This window comes from Actinia tenebrosa, unplaced genomic scaffold (assembly GCF_029948245.1).
Source record: "Actinia tenebrosa isolate PJP-AT-01 unplaced genomic scaffold, QUT_ActTen_1.0 PGA_scaffold0__85_contigs__length_37466705, whole genome shotgun sequence".
NCBI lineage: Eukaryota > Metazoa > Cnidaria > Anthozoa > Actiniaria > Actiniidae > Actinia > Actinia tenebrosa.
In genome coordinates this window covers 848,925-868,145 of record NW_028292569.1, presented here as the reverse complement: position 1 = coordinate 868,145, position 19,221 = coordinate 848,925, and the positions used below count along the sequence as shown (strand labels likewise).

The 19,221-nt window shown below is 36.2% G+C and overlaps 2 protein-coding genes across 2 annotated transcripts; both read right to left on the bottom strand.

The window, feature by feature from the left end:
- Positions 1–1,225: 1,225 nt before the first annotated feature.
- Positions 1,226–11,346, bottom strand: LOC116306370 (von Willebrand factor D and EGF domain-containing protein). Its single transcript, XM_031716415.2, has 19 exons — positions 10,818–11,346; positions 10,538–10,591; positions 10,025–10,278; positions 9,662–9,754; positions 9,200–9,544; positions 8,175–8,248; positions 7,703–7,766; positions 7,018–7,227; positions 6,651–6,862; positions 5,957–6,416; positions 4,948–5,207; positions 4,742–4,856; positions 3,967–4,224; positions 3,781–3,895; positions 3,296–3,682; positions 2,951–3,051; positions 2,672–2,837; positions 2,135–2,443; positions 1,226–1,628 (listed from the first exon to the last, which is right to left on the bottom strand). Exons 1-19 carry the CDS (start codon positions 11,323–11,325, stop codon positions 1,609–1,611), a joined length of 4,005 nt encoding a protein of 1,334 aa, XP_031572275.2. The 5' UTR covers positions 11,326–11,346; the 3' UTR covers positions 1,226–1,608.
- A 1,723-nt stretch (positions 11,347–13,069) lies between these two features.
- LOC116306375 (uncharacterized) lies at positions 13,070–19,097 on the bottom strand. Its single transcript, XM_031716420.2, has 16 exons — positions 18,923–19,097; positions 18,354–18,479; positions 18,129–18,232; positions 17,799–17,891; positions 17,371–17,490; positions 17,175–17,297; positions 16,650–16,927; positions 16,445–16,540; positions 15,862–16,194; positions 15,716–15,795; positions 15,484–15,547; positions 15,112–15,339; positions 14,583–14,776; positions 14,003–14,234; positions 13,501–13,558; positions 13,070–13,097 (listed from the first exon to the last, which is right to left on the bottom strand). Exons 1-15 carry the CDS (start codon positions 19,009–19,011, stop codon positions 13,535–13,537), a joined length of 2,184 nt encoding a protein of 727 aa, XP_031572280.2. The 5' UTR covers positions 19,012–19,097; the 3' UTR covers positions 13,070–13,097; positions 13,501–13,534.
- Between the last annotated feature and the right edge of the window lie 124 nt (positions 19,098–19,221).

Sequence of the window (19,221 nt, the reverse complement as noted above, 5' to 3'; positions counted from 1 at the left end):
TAGGTCTCATGTTCGTAACACTAAATTCCGATCATACCTAACTCACCAAAAACAAATGTACTGTGCCCATAGGCCCAGCACAAAACACGCACACACATCTTACATCCAAACCGTGCTTCAATTTACAATAGAGAAGGGACATTCACTACTTTAAATTTCAATCAAATTTGGTTGCTTTGTGTGTCTGTGTGCTTTGTTGTTGTTGTTGTTGTTGTTTTTCGTTGTTGTTTTTGTTTTTATCTTTCACCAGAGGGGGATGGGGGGGAGTGATTTTTCACAATGCTGAGAATTAGCTTAGTCGTTAGGTCTCCCCGATTAGCGCAAAGCAATTGTACCAAGCTATAAGATTTGAGACATTAATAAAGTTTATTAATTATTATTATTATCAGAACCAATGATACCAATCGAATGTTGATGTTACATAATGATAATGATAATGAAAGTAAATCGCACATTACCTATAATTAAATAAGAACGCAAGGTACAAAATAAAATACGAGTTTCGACTATTATTACGAGTACATGCAATATAAACTAAAAAATATAAATTGATTTTAATATTTTTTAAACAATACCAAATATTAATTAACAAAATAAAATATTTGGTTAAGAAACAACGAGACAAACAATAAAACCTGTATAGCATGGAATTTTCTCGCAAAAGTATTTAAAAAAACTGTTATGAATCTCGCGTTCTCGGATTGGTTGGGAGCGCGTGCTTTAAGAGAGCACATGCAGCACGAGCGCGCACTTTTAGTAGTGTCATTTCTATCTAAAATAACGGTTATTGTAATTTGTATTTCATAAAAGAAATAAACTTGCTTGTTGTGCTATGTGGAGTTATAAAGCACTTGGGGATCGGTAGAACACTCGAAAAGTGTCGAGAAGCAGTACGCTACACGTCGTACTTTTCCTAACACTTCTCTCGTGTTCTGCCAACCCCCGCTTGCTTTATGACTGCACACAGCACGCGCGCGCGTTTTCTATTTCTTTATCCCATCACATTTTTTGTTAATAGTCTGGTACTTTGTGTTATTGCACAGATGGTTCCATGGACAGTTAGTCAGCAAGCCTTGGCTTAGCGCAAGTCTGTCGCCAAGGTAGTTCCCGTTTTATTGCAGCTCACTTTTCTACTGATCCATCAGTTCTATTCTACTGGCTGCATGGTGAGTATGTTTTGATAAGAATACAAATCGAAAGGGACGGGGGGGGGGGGGGGGGGGGGGGGAAGGTGGGTGCCGAATATAACGTCATGAAGATTTTGAAAACAAAAAGATCATACGGTACTGAAGTGTTGGATGGGAATACTCTAGATATGCTATCAGTATATGCCAAATCTCAAAATGTGTGTGTATATATCTATATATAGCGCTTTGCAGAAATTCTGTAAATAAAATGAATATCGATATATCGGGTGCATTGTGGGTAATTTAAAAAACACACTTTAGTAAAGGTTAATGTTAAATACAATGTTTTCGGTGAAATATAAATCATAGTGTACATTGTAAGCATTAATACTAGATATTTGGCTAACTTTTGGTTGAAAATCAAACATACATTCATACACACACACATTTAGGGTCTTTCGTTTCATTGTGGGTTCGTTCTTCACTCCATGTATAAAGCCGCTGTGAAACAAGAACAAAGTAAATGTTACAAAGTAATTTGCAGACCATCACAATATAATAATCAGGACTTCTATCGTTATATATAATGCACATTGTGTTCTAACCATGTGCAACCACTTTTAATCGTAAATTACACTATGAAGGCACAACTGAACACATGGTTGGTGCAAATATATTACGCAACGTTGCCCGCAGCGTTGGAATCGAGATCTACTTCCGCAATGTTATGCGCAACAAATTTTATCGTGTGAAGGTACATGTCAACAACTTTACTGACAATGGCGTGATGTTCATAGCAAATGCAATGCTGGTGACTTTCGCGATATCGCCAGATACGTTCTGCGTAATCTGTGTCAATAAATTTTTTTGTAGTGAAGAAAAAGTGGATACGTACATACCTTCCTTCTTCTTCGCCAACTTTCAACGTTAATTGCACACAACAGTTGCATCGTGTGTAGGAACCTTAAGGATAACATGATAAGTTCATTCATAATCTATTCACTTACTTTTTTTCATCCAACATTCCGAAGTCATCCAGAGACGATACTGTCCTTTTCTCGTAAAAGCAGACATCTTGAAGCAATACGAAGTAGCCGGCTTCAGCCTTGAAACGATAGCACTTTTAGCATCTTTTTCCCTTATAGTAAGCGACTTCCACTTTCCCCAGTTGCCGCCTGGTAATCCTGCTTTGTAGTAGATTCTGTAACCTTTGATGATACCGTTGCGTTTGTCCTCGGCTATTGGTGACCATGTGACCTTCATGGTATCATGGCTAATAGGAGTGATGTCGGTTATAAGTGGAGGAGCATCGGGTACTGGAGGGGAAAATTTAAAAATTAATGTCTATTCAAGTCAGAAAAATGATTTAACATGCTTGGAGGAATACGGTGCTATCACATAGATACGGTCATTGCAATTTTTCTTCATGATTTTAATTTTCCACCAATAATATACAATCATGCATTTCATTTAATTAAGTCCATCATCTGACTACCATTACAATACAAGTTGCATAAAACTTTCTTAAACTAATATATACTTACCATCTTCAGCTGTTTTAGCTGAGACTTCAACTTTCTTTGTTCGATCAGCATTCACCACAGACACGCCAATTCGATAATCTGTAAACTTTCGCAACTCGGTTAGAGTGTAGCTAGTCATAGTCTTTGATACACGTTGCATTTTTGGTTTTTGTTCCTTTGGACCATACTAAAGAGTCAGAACATAGATTCACTTATTAGAAACCATATGTTATATATATATTAATATAGCTGCAGTTTTATTTAATTATATATTTAGAATTTTTAAAGTTTTAACCACACCTCTAAAAGATAATAGTCCAATGCTTTGTCTTGTGGCTCGACCCATTCAACTTGGATTTTGGTTGAACTTAAAGTTGTTACACTGAGGTTTCGAGGAGGACCTGTAAAATTAAGCGATTCGATTCATGTTTGATTTGGTGTATTGGTTGCTCAGTAGTATAAACAAGAAATTAACGTGTAATAGAAAGTTTGAAACACTTATGTGTGGAACAAAAACAAATATATTCATCTAATAAGTTTTGATTTCGCGCGATGTGTTCCACAAATGTCGTCATTTTTGTACCGTGACCTTGCCGTGCAACGTAGCTTTTGCCTTTGATGCGAAATCTTGTTTAATTTACTTACAGACTAGTCCAGGGCACCTCTCGCATGTGTCTCCACTGAATTCATTCACGCATTTACACTGATACAAACCAGATCCCCGTGGATGGTAGGGGTGAGGTACGCATTGGCCACCATTCAGACACGGGCATTGTACTATACGCACTCTCATGTCTGTTGTATCAAACGCTCCACACTCGTCAGTCACTTTGAAGGTGAACTTCTCATTCGATATAACCTTCCATCTCAGTAGACCAGCTGTACTGAATGTGTGGCCAGTAGCTGTAGAACTGAGTAGAGAGTATGTTACAGGACGGTTATCAGGGTCTGTTGCTTTCAGCTGTATCACGAGATCTTCTTCTTTAACTGCAAACATGATTTTCTTGGTGGTGAACTTCGGTGCCTGGTTAACTGAAGTAAAAATGTTAGCAACAAAAAAGTTATGACAATCAGTGATGAAGGTTGTTTGTGCATTGGTCGTGATGATAAAACAAGACATAGGCATGTACTTTTCCTACGAGTCCAGGAATTCTGGTCATCTCTGGGTATGCACTGCTGGCACCAATCACGTGGGTTGGGTTCGTTGGCAGCAAAACAATGTCCTCTGATCAGACAGGAATTCGGCTGAAACGGGAAAAAATCAAACTGTTCATACGGTGCAAAATATCACACAAGTACTGTATGTGTGTACTCACTTTACGTTCGCATATGCTTGAATTGCTGCAATTCATACACTTGGAATCGAAGGACACGTGTCTTAGCTTTTGTACACTTGCATTGAAGCCATCGTTAGAAACTGAGATCATAAGTCCCCCAGCAGGGGTTCCCTCGTGATCATAATCACCAAGTCTCGTCGGTGGATCAGGCAGGTCGCATTTAACACCATACAGATCGAACATATCTCCAGGTAATTTGACAGGTTGTCCACGGGGAGACCAAGGACCTGGGAAAACCTTCACAAATATCATGATACGAAAATGAAAAATTTAGAAACATGAAAGATGGACTGCTATTGAACTTTTTACAATAACTTACAAATTTCTCGCGCTCTGATTGGTTATTTTTTATCATCAATAAGAGGACAGACAGATAAAGCTGACGTCAACGAGCGCGCGCTCTTTCCGTTAGTTGTTTTGATCAGTAAAAATGAGAAGTTTTTATCGTTTTTGTTATCGTAAAAAACAAATAGACATTAGTTTTTTATGTGTCTGTTCTCTTATTGACAATAAATCTCGTCATTACATTGTCAAAATAGTATGCGGATCTACACTACTTTGACAATGTGATGACGCAATTTATCGTCAATAATTAAGAGGACAGACACATAAAAAACTAATGTCCATTTGTTAAATTTGTGACTACTGTTCTAAGTGATAGAAGGTAACTGGGTTATAGAAATTACATTTATTTTTATTAGCACTGATATGAGACAGTAAAAATGTTTAGTGAATCAAAGACTAGATTAGATACCTCGATTTCTTGAACATGGCAGGTCAGATTTTCCGAGCTAATGAAATACTGGCCCTTGATATTAGTTTTTCTGCAAGGACGTTCTCGAAGATCACAAAGTCCTCCGTTGTAGATGCTGCGGTTGAATGACATTTCACAGTAATTGCTTGTCAAAGATTTTATAGTTATTGCAGATATTGGTGTTATAATAAGTTCTTCATACTTACCCCAGTACTTCAGGTACTGCACCAACCTCCATGGAACAGTCCAGTGCAGTGTAACCTTCGTCACATATACAGGTTCTGTTCTTACACTTGCCACGTCCACTACAGTCTGATGGACACAGGTCTTTTACTAATTCTGTAGGAGGTACTAAGTCACCATCTGGACTTTTTGTGTAGAGTGAAACATTCTTGAAAATAGCATCTTTACACTCGTAAGCCATAAAGTCAAAAGCTGAATACGCATATGCTTGTTCTCCAGTTAACTGAAAATGTCAAGTTTTATTTGAGTTTTTAAGGTGGCTGCCTACTTTTGAACGTTCGATTTGAGCCCACGATGATAAGCGCGCACTCAAAAACCGCTGAAAAATCTACAAGATTTTATTGAAAAACCATACGCACTTTGAGCTTCAACGGGGCAAACCCCTCAAATTTTGCACGGGACTCTCTATTTTTTAATAGCTTATTTGAATAAACTCCTAAAAATCTAGGTTATGTCAACATTTTAGAAAAAGTTAGATATTCTAACACATGAAAAAATAGATTTTTGTAGGGAATTTTGTTCGAACTTTATGAGATTTTCTAAGAGCACCGAAACTACAAAATATGACAAACCAATGTATCTCTTTATCTTTTTGTCAAAAATATCCACGTATTGTTTCTGGAATGATTGAATAGCCTTCATTCGTGCAATCATAGAGTCTGCAAATAACTATTATCTTATGAATCTTAATTTTTTCTAATCACTTCCGGTGGCTTTTGCTCCAAGAGCTCGCGCTTAGGCTTCCATTTAATGCTGATTATCTCGAAAACAACCTCGGGACACCCAATTTTTCTTTCCAGATTTGGAATCAGCATTAAATTCCAATTCGGAAAATCGAAGTTTTAAAAAAAGTTTAATATTTTTTCCAAAAGTAGGCAGTCACCTTAAGTGAAAAGTATAGCGCAAGTTAAAACATGTTTTAGTCATTCTGAGTGTAGAACGATTAGTAATCGTTCGCAAGTACGACTTTACCTCTAAATCAGCAATACATTGTTCCATTGCAATTCCAATGCTTGCACCTGAAACATCTTTGCATGACCTTCCTGCATTCGTATCCTCTATATGACTTCTACAATAGTCGGTTGCTTCTTTGTTTGACATCACTATCTTGAGTGATCTCTTGTTTCGTATTCGGTTCATAGCGTGCTGTACTTGTGGATCATCTACAAAGTAGCTACGAGGTTCATGATCAATGATGTCATCACTGTACCAGTCAGTGTGTGCGAATCTCTTCTTCTTCTTCTTCTTTTGCTCAGGGTCATCGGTTTGTTGTTTGTTATCTTCCGAGTCAAAATAGTAACTTCCTACTGTATTACAGTCTGAACTTTTCTCTTTAGCTTCTTTTGGAAAACATGTGCAAAACATCCCATCATCATCTATTTGCGCGGGAAACTTATTCGGATAAGTCTCAAAATATGTCTTCCCGAAAATTCTGTCAAAAGTTTTAAGAAAATAAATTACACCCCATTATTATGAGCTATCTAAAGGCTACTAGCTAAACATCAGACGCTTGGGTTTTGGGCTTCCAACAACCAATGGACTTGGACGTATTTGAAAATGGATATCAGTTTTCGATTCAGTTAATCCGGAATGGATTTGTGAAATTTTAAACCTTTTTAAAACGGTTTGTATTGAGCGTGCTACTTTATGTGTTTTCATTACTTACTCCCAAGTACTCCCAAAGAGTTGGTGCCCCGGTATTCTTGAGTCTTCATAGAGTTTACCGTCACTCCCCTTTAGGTCATTATTTGGATCTCCATCAAAGTTACCACAAAGTCCTAAAACATTTCCTCTGTCAGTGTCTGGTGCTGTAATGAAAACGTCGATACCCCAATCTATACGAGACACTTTGACACGAGTACCTGACGGCAAAAAGACCTATAACATCATAAACTATGATCAGATGATAATGGAAAAAATACTCGATAATTCAATTAAAAAACTTAAAACATATCACTAGTTATTAATAAATGAAATACTACATTTTTTATCCAAAGTCCAGCTAAGCATGTCAGTGATTTTCACGCACTTACATCATAGACCATAGAGCTACCTTTGCTCTTTTTGACTATATGAAAGCCATTTTTGTTACGTCTTAACGTCATTGGAGTGAACTCAGTAGATTTATGAACAAGTACATCGTTACAAACTGATAAAACGACAATCTCATTTTTTTCTCGTATAGCGACTCCACAGTGACACGAAACTTGACTTTCACCACAAGTCCAAAGACGGGTTTGAACCTGAAAAATAAAGAAGGGAATCTTTGTCGTTATTTCAAAGATTTTATAGAAAATTTTTATATCTGTAATTATAAAGGCCTCTATAAGCTAAATGTAATACACATATTGGTAGCTTATACAGCTATTTAAAAAAAGGTTGAATACTGAATACTGAATACCGAATAGCGCATTCCAAGACCGAAGTGCATTGTGGGTCATAGTAATATTGTCTAAAGTAGGATTAATAATAATTAGTAGAGAGTTAATTGCTGTATATTTACTTTTTATTTCAAATTAACGAGACCCACAATATCCTTTGATCTTGGAATGCAGTATGCATTATTCAGTATTCAGTATCCAACAGATTTGGAAATAGCTTTATACACCTATTTCAAAAAACGTTGTCGGTTGGATATCTGAATTCAGAAATCTGTTTTTTAAAATAGGTGTACACGTAAGTTGTGTTTAGGAGGCTCCTGATTAGGATATTACATACCTCCACAGTTTTGTTGGCGTTGCTGTACATAAGATAGTTGCCAGGTTTGTAAAAATGGAAAACTCTAAAAGGAAAGGGCAGAGAATCGGTTTTACTAATGACCTTTTACAGTATGATCATAGCTTAAATAACTTACTGAACTCGATGAAAACAAATACGAAAATGATACCAACAACAGCAACAACAACAAAGATGTACCCTTTCCTAACTTGCTTTATCGTTACGCCAACAATGACAACAATAAAGCAATAAAGCTATCGGATTAGTAGCCTTCACTTTCACCTATGACTTCGTGCCAACAGTTGGCACATAATTCTTCTGCCTTCCTTATTCATTACCTTGCCGAAAAGCACTAGGATTATTATTAGTGTCTATTATCATAGAAGTTGGTTATTTTATGCCAGTTGCGGTTTTAGATGAATTAACTTATTTATCTTTAAAAAAAGAGTGAAAGTAATAAATAAATATTTACTTTCCATCAAATGTCTTGTAATGTGGATCGCCAGTACCGGAGCAAGTTTTTATTTCCGTAGTATTAATCCATACCTTGGAAGAAAGAAGAAAAATGAATTCAATGAATTAAATAATGAGATTTATCCATGAGATTCATTCAGCTGATTGGACCAAGCATGATAACTGAATCACGGGCTACGGGGTGCATTTTGAAAACCAAAACCACAAACGATTTAAATAGAATTTACTTCATGTTTGTAATTCAAATGCTTAACCTTTTTTTCAAGAGAAACATATGCTCATAATAGACCACAGGTCAGGTCACGTGACCCTATCCCCCTTAAAACGAGCAAATGTGTCAAAATTAACTCCAGAATGGAAAAGAGCACCTCAAATTAGGAAAAGAGCGAGGTTTCAGCTCTAGATGTTAACTACGTTTGAAATGTTTGAACGTTTGAAATGACATTAAATATAAAATCAAATATTTTACAAGGATTTGTATGGGAAAAAAGTCGGTTGCTGGTAGCCTTTGCCATCCAGCGCATTTTCCCATATAAATCCTTATAGAACATTCAATAATTTTATATCTAATGCTATTCCTCCTGTTTCGCTTATTATGAGCTGAAACTCCGCTTCCCTACTAATGCCGCATGCTCTTTTCATTTCCGTTTGTTATTTCGACAAAACTGCTCGTTTTAAGGGAGGTAGGATCATGCGACCTGTATTTTACAACGGTCTGCCGATATTAGTATTAAAGTGTCACGTGGTATACTTTGTGTTATATTCACCAAAATGTTCAGACATTGTCATCTGATTGCCATACGAATGTATGAACTTTTGAACAAATTATCAACATCAGTGATTCGTAAAAATAGCAAGGGCATTTTAAATATGGATGGTTTTGCTTTTTACAGAGCAAAATAAGCACATCAAATTGATAATAATTTGTTTAAAAACGTCCAAAAAAGTTGTGAACAGTAAAAGTTTCATTATTTTTTTTACCATTATACACGTATACATAGATATAGCTGTAAATGTACTTACAAGCAAAGCTGGCGGTCGATAATCTCTCCAAGGCAGATAAGTAGTTTCAGGTACAAAATAAAATCTTGATTGTGAAACACCATCGTTTAAGTTATTGCAGATTCCTTTAATTGTGATATCTTTTCCAGATGAAATGTCTTCTGTCTTTAATGTTACATTACAAGTATCTATAGCAGCTTTGTTTTGATTTTTATCTTTTTTAGGAACAAGAATCGATAGGGATAGGTAATCAACTTTTGGTGTGTAGGTATTGTTGTATATTGGAACTGTGGGTCTTAAGTTTATTGTCACATCGGAGTTTCTGTCACACTCTTTCACAACAATGTGTGTTACACGTGGAGTGATCTGTAAAAAAAATTCCTGATTTCAACTTGTGCTTTTAATCATTAATTTGTCAAATCATTCCCAACTTTAAGTTAATATCTATATTAAATTTTAATTCAAAAGTAGCAACGTACGTACCTCGATTCCAACGTAGAAATTGTTGCTGTACTTTGCAGTTGACCATTTGTTATCAGGACTTGTTGAATATTTCATTGCAATTCGACACTGCAGCTAAAAAATCGAACAATTTTATAATTTACTTCTCGATGATAGAAATAAAAAACATGTATTAAGCTTGAGATGAAGCCGACCCTAATCGCTTATACAAATACATGCTAGCCTCCCTTGGATGCACCAAAACAAAAAAATAGGCACCCACCGCATCATAAAAAATTGCAGAAAATATCAGTAAGTGAAGGCTAACTTTCTAGACTTTCTATTTTTGGGTCCAAAAACAAACAGACAAACAGACAAAAAGAATAATAACGAAAAGACACTTACATTTTGACCCATTTTAAAAGATCCATAGTTTACTATCGATTCCAAGTTTTTCCGATCGCACGTACTGTTCACACCTACGCACATCCATTGTGTACGAATCAATCGGCCATCCGCAAACCATTCCACAGCGTACGAAACGTTATTCCAAGGGGGGGAATGAAATTTGCAGCTCATGGCCAAAGTATTTATGTCTTTTACGTAATCAACCTTTGGGCGAGGCACACGGGTGTATGGAAACTTGACAATCTTCGAGACTGAAGAACAGTAAAATATTTGTTCTCGATCAATTTCAACTAGAAAAATATACAGATCGGTTCCCCAAACATTAACCAGCTTCGAAACCACCTAATAGCAAAAATCTGGCTGATGAACCACATTTTTTTAATGGTGGTCTCAAGTATTGTTATACAAATGGAGTCATCGTGGGCCCTTAATGTTACTTAGTGTGATGTTTACTTTGTGAAATATTTGTTCAATTTTCAATATTTCAATATTGGAAGAGATATAGATTACCATTACAGTTGGGTTCTATTCCAGTCATTCCTCTTGGACACGGAGTCTGGTTGCCTTTGAAAACAAAAAATGTCAATATATAGAGGCTTACTTAAAAGCCAATCAGAACGCGTCAGTGATTTCAAGGATACCAAACCTAAGGGGGAAAAATTTACTGTTCGTACGTAGTCTATGGACTCGTTTATTTCATAAGTAACACTGAGTTTTCTGTCTAAGATATGTTAAGTTGAGATCTATTGGAAATGACAAGTAAGCATTCGTGTGTCTCACTAGATCCCACCTGCACAATACGCCATGGCACATCCACGCACAGGTGAAAGCCTATAGATATAGAAATCTTCACCATCTTGACCATCACCGCCGTCGCAGTATTTGACCGACATCGAAAACTTTCTTTTACATCCACCTGCCAGATTAAACAAATTGACACACGCAGTGACATATTTTTGTTTTCCCTTCTTTGGAAGCTCTCCTTTTAACCAGATCGGTGCTATAGTGTTACAGTGAAAGGGTTCCGGCCTGGTTGTTGGTATCTGTCCACCAACAATACTTGTAAATTTATACCATCCTTCTTCCAGGTCGTAGTCACAATTTGCTCTCATTCCTTCTTTTAGCCTGCTTTTAATACTTCGGTATGGATCGTTGATTTCTCGGTACGCCTTGCATGGATCAACATCATTCATCTGAGTACCCCGAGTGCCTATGAAGAAACTTGAGACAACAAATACCAGGAAAAAGTGAAATAAGCTATTCAAAAGCTTCGGCTCCTTCACAGATCTGAACTGCATTTTTCACTGTTTACTGTCCGAGAGCTCAAGGTAGACTAAGCTGGACCAAATTGAAGAAAGTACTTATTACAGAAATGTAATATTTATTTGGAAGAAATCCAGGGATATGGTAGATGAGAAAAGAGGCTTATTCTTTATCATTTTTTACTTGACATGGAGTCTTCAGAAGTCAAAAAGTTAAGAATATCTATTTTCTGGATTTATATTTCATTGTGTTGCTTTATTTTTAACTTTGTGAATAACAGCGATTGTGAAGGGCTTTGAGGTGAATAGTTTAACATTTATTTATGCTTTCTTCAGTGTGGAGCACAACCTAATAAATCCACATTGATTGTGCCAACTTAAAATTGCATGTATTTGAAAATATGATTTATCATTTTCTGGAATCGTGCATTCATTTCATGCACACTGCAGAACTATTTGAAAAGTGGCCAACACTCAATTAAGGTTACTATTACATACTTCGACCTCGGGTACAATTCGTAATTAATAGGTACAAGGGTGGATCCAGGGGGGGGGGACAAAGGGGGGCTGAAGCCCCCCTTCAGCAGAAGAAAAAGAACAAAACAAAACTAAAGAATTAGATGCTTTTTTTTATTGTTTTCCGTTGTGTTGACGGAAGAAACGTAATTAACCCCCCCCCCCCCCCTCCAAAAAAAATTTTGGCTGGATCCGCCCTTGAGGTACGAGTGAGGTTTTGAATGTACTTGTGTAATTATAGGAAGAAGGAAAAGGAATGAAAGGAAGTTAGGGTGGAAGCAAGAAAAAGAAAAAAATAAACATGAAAGAGATAACCTAATAAATGCCAAATACATTAAAGTCCATCTAAACTTTATTTAGTCACACGGAACCAGAGAGTTGTCAATATCAATCAAGGGGTATTTATTTAGAACTGGTATAGGTCATTAAGGAGGTGAAACAACTTCCTGTTTTTCATTGCCTGGCCCGATAGTAGTAGCTATTTTAAGAACAGCATTTATAACTGACTGCCAACCTTATTTTCAATCAAGATATTTTGAGCTTTTATAAGTTTGCTCCAGGATTGATAACTTTACGCGTAAAATTTTGAAATCGCAATCAAATTTTTTAAGTATAACAAGAAAGAGAAAAAAGGTTTTAAAAGTTATCAGTCAAAGTAACATGCCAAGATGTGGTATTTTACAGTAATCATATCCATATCTGCATAGGATATATATGGTAGTACCCCCCCCCCCCCTGGATATTTTACTATGCATTATTTACATTAAAATAAACAAACAAAGCAAATTATTCAACTCCTTAGTACTTAATACTCATTTTTTAAATATTTTACACCGCTATTAAACATTTCATGCAATGAGACAATGAAATACCCCTATAACCATTAGGTCTAAACTACTACTTTAAACAACATTCACACCCATTCAAAGCACAACAGATTGATATTCGATAGGAGTAAATTGCGCTGTGAGATTATCCGTACATGTTGATGCCTGGCTTTTGCTTGCTATTGCATATTTGATTCGGGACACTTGAACCCTTAAAGTAGGTGCAGGGCAGCAATTCCAATTAAATTAATCAGTAATTTTGATTGCTCAGTTTTCCCCCGTGTTTGTTCCGCATAAACCTTAAAAGAATAATGCAAGTAATGTATTTCATACTAAGAAACAACTACATCGTACGTTTACAAACTTTTCCCCTTAAAATCAATGTAATCAGTAAAGAAAACTATTTCGTTAAAACTATTTTCGATTACTTTTTCCTTATTGTCAGCTAAAGCTGAATAAGAGTCACTGAAAAGAGAAAATGTAATATAATTAAATGATAAATATGAACTTTCGAGATTTCAAACTATACGAGGTAGAAAAAACTGCAGCTGATTTTTTAAGAGTCCACATTTCAGATCTTTTCTTTAGTAATATGGAATGATACTGTAGAGAATGACAAAGGGTCTAATTGAAAATTGGAATATAACAAGCCAAGATTTGAAGGGGGGCTAATTGAGTTAATTGAGTTAATTGAATTGAGTCCCCCCCCCCCCCCCCCCCCCCCGGATTTGCCCTTACATAATACGCTCACGTTAAAGGTGTCTATTTTGCATCCAACTAAAAAACCTGATTATCATATCTTCATATAATTTAGCAAGCACAAAACCGCACCTAATACTTTAATTAAGTTTAAATTGAAGTGATTTACCTTGTAAAAACTGTGAAGCATGGCGTCTTATGCATCATCTGCAAAAAGGTGCTTGTTTCTGTTTGAAAAGTATAAAAGTATATTTCAGGCACCTTTTGTCTGTTTGTAAGTACTGTGAGAAAAGCAAATGACTTGTGGTTATGAGAAGAGTTACAGGAAAAGTTTTTGGGGACGATAACGATAACTTTGCTTCAGGTATATAATATGCTTATATCCCCTGACCCCCTATTTTCAAAATTGATCAAACATAAATTGGATAGTTGAATTTTAAAATGACGTTTTTATATGATTTGAGTGATGCATCTTGGAGATATCAAAGTTTATACAAGGTTTATATAGGGGTTATAGGTACTTTTAACTTTTATTCGTATTCACACTGGTCAGTCACAATGAACTTCGGTGTTGAGCTGTCGGTAAATTTAACCTCGTTTAAACCACCCTAATAAGTCCTACTCAAAACAAGTTTAAAATAGATCGTATTTTCATTTTCAGCTGTACTCACGTTATTTGCGCAATCACTTGATTTACCAAACGATCCAAAAGCGTTCCTAAAACTTTTGGTGACTAGACGCCTTTCATTTTCGTCGATCTTCGCAAAATGGGTTTCTGTCGTGTTACATTCCACTTTAGTTTGAATTTGATTTGTCATGGAACAAAAGCAATATATTTCTTGCGGTTCGCTTTCTTCTTCTTCTTGTGGCAGGGCTTTAAAGTAACTCTTGTCTTCAGGGATACTTATAAAACAATGGAAAATAATGTGAGACTCAGACCATTCAGACAAGGCGTTGCTGGGGATCAACTCCCAATGGTAATAACCGTCACCATCCAGAAGACCTGACGTTCATGCATATTGTCGGTCTTGCTACCCCTCTTTTCTTACTCGGGGAGATCAAGATTGACCCAAAGAACGTCTGAAAATTCTGCCTATTTCGCGGCCGGAATATTGATGATTTTTTTCATGTGCATCCTTGTTTTCTAATGTTTTCAACTTGAAGATTTCTGCTTTCTTCGTTATATGATTAAGAGATGTTTATTTTTCGTCTTTCGTATGTTTTAATGATGTAAAAAACAATATGACCTACCTCAAGTCCCTATCTCGTAACAAATCTAAGTCAATTCGATAAATATCAACGAAGTCATCATATTTGTTGCCGTTGAAATTGCCACAAAGTCCTGACACTTTGCCTTTGTCCGTTATAGGTGCTTTGAGCAAAATTCTCAAATCATCAAAACCCATTCTCGTGACAACTATTCTAAGACCTGACGATAGTAGGATCTATATAAAATGATAATAGGTAAATAATATGTTTGATCAGCGAAGGTGTTAACCAAACCAATTACTAATTGGTGCATGGCCCTTTGGAGGAACCATTGTCGTTGTCGGAGGAAAAAAATTCTATTAATATCAATATTATTAACTAACTATTAATATTAGTTCTCTATAAGCATCTCCTGTTTGGACCGGACGGGTCAGTATTCTATTATCGCTGATATTAGTCCAAGATTTTAATGTATTAATATTATGTTACTGAGCTCAAGGAAAAAGTATGAATATTTGAATAGGAAAACATCATACACATGCTACAAAATATGTCTCGTTACATTACTGACCTCTCCCTCTCTCCTAGTATTCTTGATTTTCTGTATTCCCTTCGATAAAACACCAGGGCTTCTTTTAAAAAAATGCAGATTCCTAGTTTGCCGTTTCGTAGGGTACATTTGTTCAGAAATTAATTCGTCGCAAATGGACAAGACTAGGACACTTTTCCCTTCACGTATTGTAACACCACACGGGTTACCGAGCCACTTATTTTTAGTGGATACAGTGCGCATATAAACCTGAGAAAAAATGCAACGTGTATCTTAATAATCATGACCAATAACAGTTGCTTTTTCGCTAAATTAAGTAATTAATTATAACTGTATACTATGGGATTAGCAAGTAAAGGATGAAAAGACAAGAATTTAACGAAATTAATATACCTGCAGCTTTTGGTCTTCATTCGTGTACATCACAAAAAAGCCGGGTTGTCTAAGAGAAACGATTCTGCGAAAATATAAGGTGAATCAATCAAATGAAGAACGCAGTAGAACATCATAGTAGCACTGTACAATTTGGTAATCCTCTTAAGAAAAGTAAATTTTTCATGTAATACAATATTGATAGCAATTTGTTCATTTTTAAAGGTATCTTAAACAGATAAGGACCTCTTACCTTGAGTCAAACGTACGTAAATGTTTTCCTGACATGATAAAGCAATTTCCATACTGGAATTGTTTGGGATGCGTTGTGACCTTTAAATGCAAGTGAAATTATGAATAGAGATATCCATCATAGAAATATCTTCATAGATTGCTTACCTTCATTGAAGGCATTTGATATACACCAGAAAACCAGTCTGGACTGGACGTCTCTTGTTTGAAATGGAAAAAGTTGGTATGATTTTCTTTCCCACAGATTCCACCAATATTAATTGTTTTTCCGACAGTGATGTCTTCTGTCTTTAATTCAACCCTGCATTTGTCGACAGAAACCTGTGTCTTCTCTGGTATCATCACATACACAATCACACTGTCAGTCCCATGGAGATTCATAAAAGGCAAAATAGGAACAGTTGGTCTTAAGGTGACACTAATGTTCTTCGTTCTGCCGAGAACTTTACATTGGTCAACGATGGCATGGCGCGGAGAAACCTGAAAATGCCAACAAGGTAAATTAGTTAAATAGCTGGTATAGATCCTTAAGAGTTAAGAAGGTCTGTAATTAAAGATAAAACTAGTTCCCAAGATATACTTAGCAAAAGTGCGGAAAAGAACATTAAGAAGGTTTTTGAACCTCATATACTGAACATGAAGCTTACAAAATCTTTTGAAGCCAACCAAAGGAAGCAAATATTAGCAAGCTTGAGGAACAAATAATGAGATAATAACAAGTTAATTTTACCTCAATACCAACATAGAACTGGTTACTCTGAATTCCAGTCTCTGTCCAGTTGTTTTTGGAACTTGTCGAGAACTTCATGTAAAGTTTGCACCAAACCTGAAAATAGTCCGTTTGTTATGAACTTCAGAAATGTTGGCTCGAGTATTTCTGTTGCGTATGCAGTCATTAGTCATTGTTGATCCCCATTTATATCAAAATAGCTCACCGTATCGCCAATTGTAAAGTGTTGAAATAATGTAATTACACTCTGCCTTTTGGTACAGCTGCTGTAATTGCTTGTTCTTTCTCCCTCCTCTGCAATGCACCATGTCTCGTTCTTAACAGGTTTGATTGAGTTCGCATACCATTCAATAAGGTATGATACGTTGTTCCATGCAGGAAAGTCAAAACTGCAAACCATTTCCAACATGGACAAGTAGTCGTTTCTATATGTGACAGATGGTGTTGGGACGAGACTCGGTGGAAAATCCATTTCGTTTGAAGCTATAAAAAAATCGATGCATCAAAATTTCTAATAAATACGTTTTGGTAATTGGGCAGAAAATAATTTCCAAAGTCAATTTAAAAAATAGCGTGGTAAAGCTGCCTCGGGTGTCACTATGGAGGCTTCATCTCTTCTCTCTGCTAGGGTCTCATGTTAGCATTATTTTAATAATTAAAATTCACTGCATGCAAGGTGAAAGATGAGGCAACTGAAGTGGTAAACTTCATGTGAATGCCCAATACTTACCTAAACACGTTCTACCATCTGGAAACAGTTTGTATCCTAAAAAGCATCGACATTTGTAGCTGCCATGTGTATTTTCACATATGTGATCACATTGTCCATTTCTGGTGGCACACTCGTCTTTATCTAAAGTAAAGTACACAAGCTTTAATTAGTAAAACTTTATTGTTTTTATTATATATTTGTATAGTGCACTTACCTTTACATAACTTCGAGCCCTCTAAAACATAACCTTTTCTACAGCCACATTTATAAGATCCTGGGGTGTTGATGCAGACTTGCGAACAGCCACCAAGTGAACGAGAGCACTCATTCACATCTGAAAACATACAGTTGGAAAAGTCATTTTCTTACCTGTCGCTTCGCACCTTCTACTTATTTAACAGAGATTAGTCTTTCTAATGCGTAGCAAGACCGTGCACTTCTGTCGGCTTCTCCTACTGTACCAAAATTTTAGTGTACATTTTGCAATGATACAGTTGCTTGGTTCAAACGATACACGTTTTTAGGTACATTGTCCCTATTAAAAACTTGTAACAAAATGTAACAAAACATGCTCCCTTTCCTTTTCTTTCCTCTTTTCTCACATGCATTAAGGGACAGCAAAAAACAATCGTGTCATCATACCATATTGGCATCTGTATCCTTGCCATCCACTGTTGCAGGAACATCTATTTGGTGATGTGCATCTTCCGTGACCACACCTACTGCTGCATATAGCTGGATACGAAAAAATAGACTTTTAGCTGCCTATCGTATCCCCTTTTCTTAGAATAAATGATGTCTTAGCCGGCTCCATGTTGGATAATTTTAATGGTTGTTTTTGTTTTTGTTTTGTTCCATCGATCCATCATGGAGACTATGTAATTTCTTTTCTCTTGTAAATCTAACTTAATTCCCAAGAGCAACAAAGTATCATACGTTATCGAATGGCATTATATTAATAATATCACATACGTATCGAGCAGTATCGTCCACTTTGTCTCCAACCTGAGCAACAGTAATAATACGTTTTGTATACTGATTTTGTTCTGGATGCATAGTAGTAAGAACGCCAAGACCTAAATTAATAAATTCATGAATCAAATTATAGATTTCTTCTAATTATGATTTCATGTAATTGTTTTCATGCAGTACTTACTTATAGTAAGGTATCCTTAACCAGATACAACGTCTTCTTACCGTGTTTTCTTACAGCGACCCCAATCCCACCAGCCACATTTAGTATGGTAATCTTGGTATCTCGTTCGATAAGTCCGATATGATGTGTAAGCCATTTCGTACGTTCCTCTTGAACACACGTGACCCCTAATAACGAAAAATTTCATTGTCTATCTTTTCTACTCTTGATTTATTTAACTGATTGCATGAAATAATCTTAATTACGAGTAGGTAGTGAGAAAAAAGGCGTCTCAGGAGAAGGATAATCTTAATAAGCACCACGCCCCCTTCTAATAAGAAACGGTCCTTTTAGAGAGCAACACAACAGATAAATAAGTACGGAATATAAACCTGGGCTTATTTATTGTTACACTTTGTTTCTCCTTTTCTATATTAATTGACCATTAATAGATATAAAGATAAGGTGGATGGAAGAAGGTAGTCAACAGGAAGTGCTACTAACTAAAGCAACATGTTTATGCCTGTCTACTAGACTGGTACATGAGGGCCTTGTTTTGCAAACACGATTCTGCTAGCTGATATGAAACCAACATTCTTCTATCGGTGTTGAAATCGACTAAAAAACTTACGCCCATGAATACGGTTGGCTTTCCTCGCTGTCTTCAAAAGCCAGGAACAGGACCAAGAATCCTAGCAAGAATTCCACCAAGTGATTCATGCCTGAATAACTTGTAATCAGTTCTGAAGAGATGCGACACTGCTGGACTTGTTGCTTGATGACAATGATCCCTGCACAGACGAGTATTTTACCATCCGTCACGAAAACAGACTCAGGTTTCAAGAAACACGGAAGTTGTTTTTGTACAGTCCTGGCAGTATAGTCGTTTGCGAAGAGATTTATCACAACCCTGTTTAGTAATGCCTTTAA

What these genes read in the sequence shown, in the direction of transcription:
- LOC116306370 (XM_031716415.2), bottom strand. Translation starts at nt 11,325, where the DNA reads ATGCAGTTCAGATCTGTGAAGGAGCCGAAGCTTTTGAATAGCTTATTT. An exon ending in GCCATGTTCAAGAAATCGAG is followed by an intron (nt 4,225 to 4,741) that starts GTATCTAATCTA and finishes ATATTTGTGAAG; the next exon opens with GTTTTCCCAGGTCCTTGGTC. An exon ending in GGAATGTTGGATGAAAAAAA is followed by an intron (nt 1,629 to 2,134) that starts GTAAGTGAATAG and finishes CTTGTTTCACAG; the next exon opens with CGGCTTTATACATGGAGTGA.
- LOC116306375 (XM_031716420.2), bottom strand. Translation starts at nt 19,011, where the DNA reads ATGAATCACTTGGTGGAATTCTTGCTAGGATTCTTGGTCCTGTTCCTG. An exon ending in ATACTAGGAGAGAGGGAGAG is followed by an intron (nt 14,777 to 15,111) that starts GTCAGTAATGTA and finishes CATTTTATATAG; the next exon opens with ATCCTACTATCGTCAGGTCT. An exon ending in CAAGTGATTGCGCAAATAAC is followed by an intron (nt 13,559 to 14,002) that starts GTGAGTACAGCT and finishes CTTTTCAAACAG; the next exon opens with AAACAAGCACCTTTTTGCAG.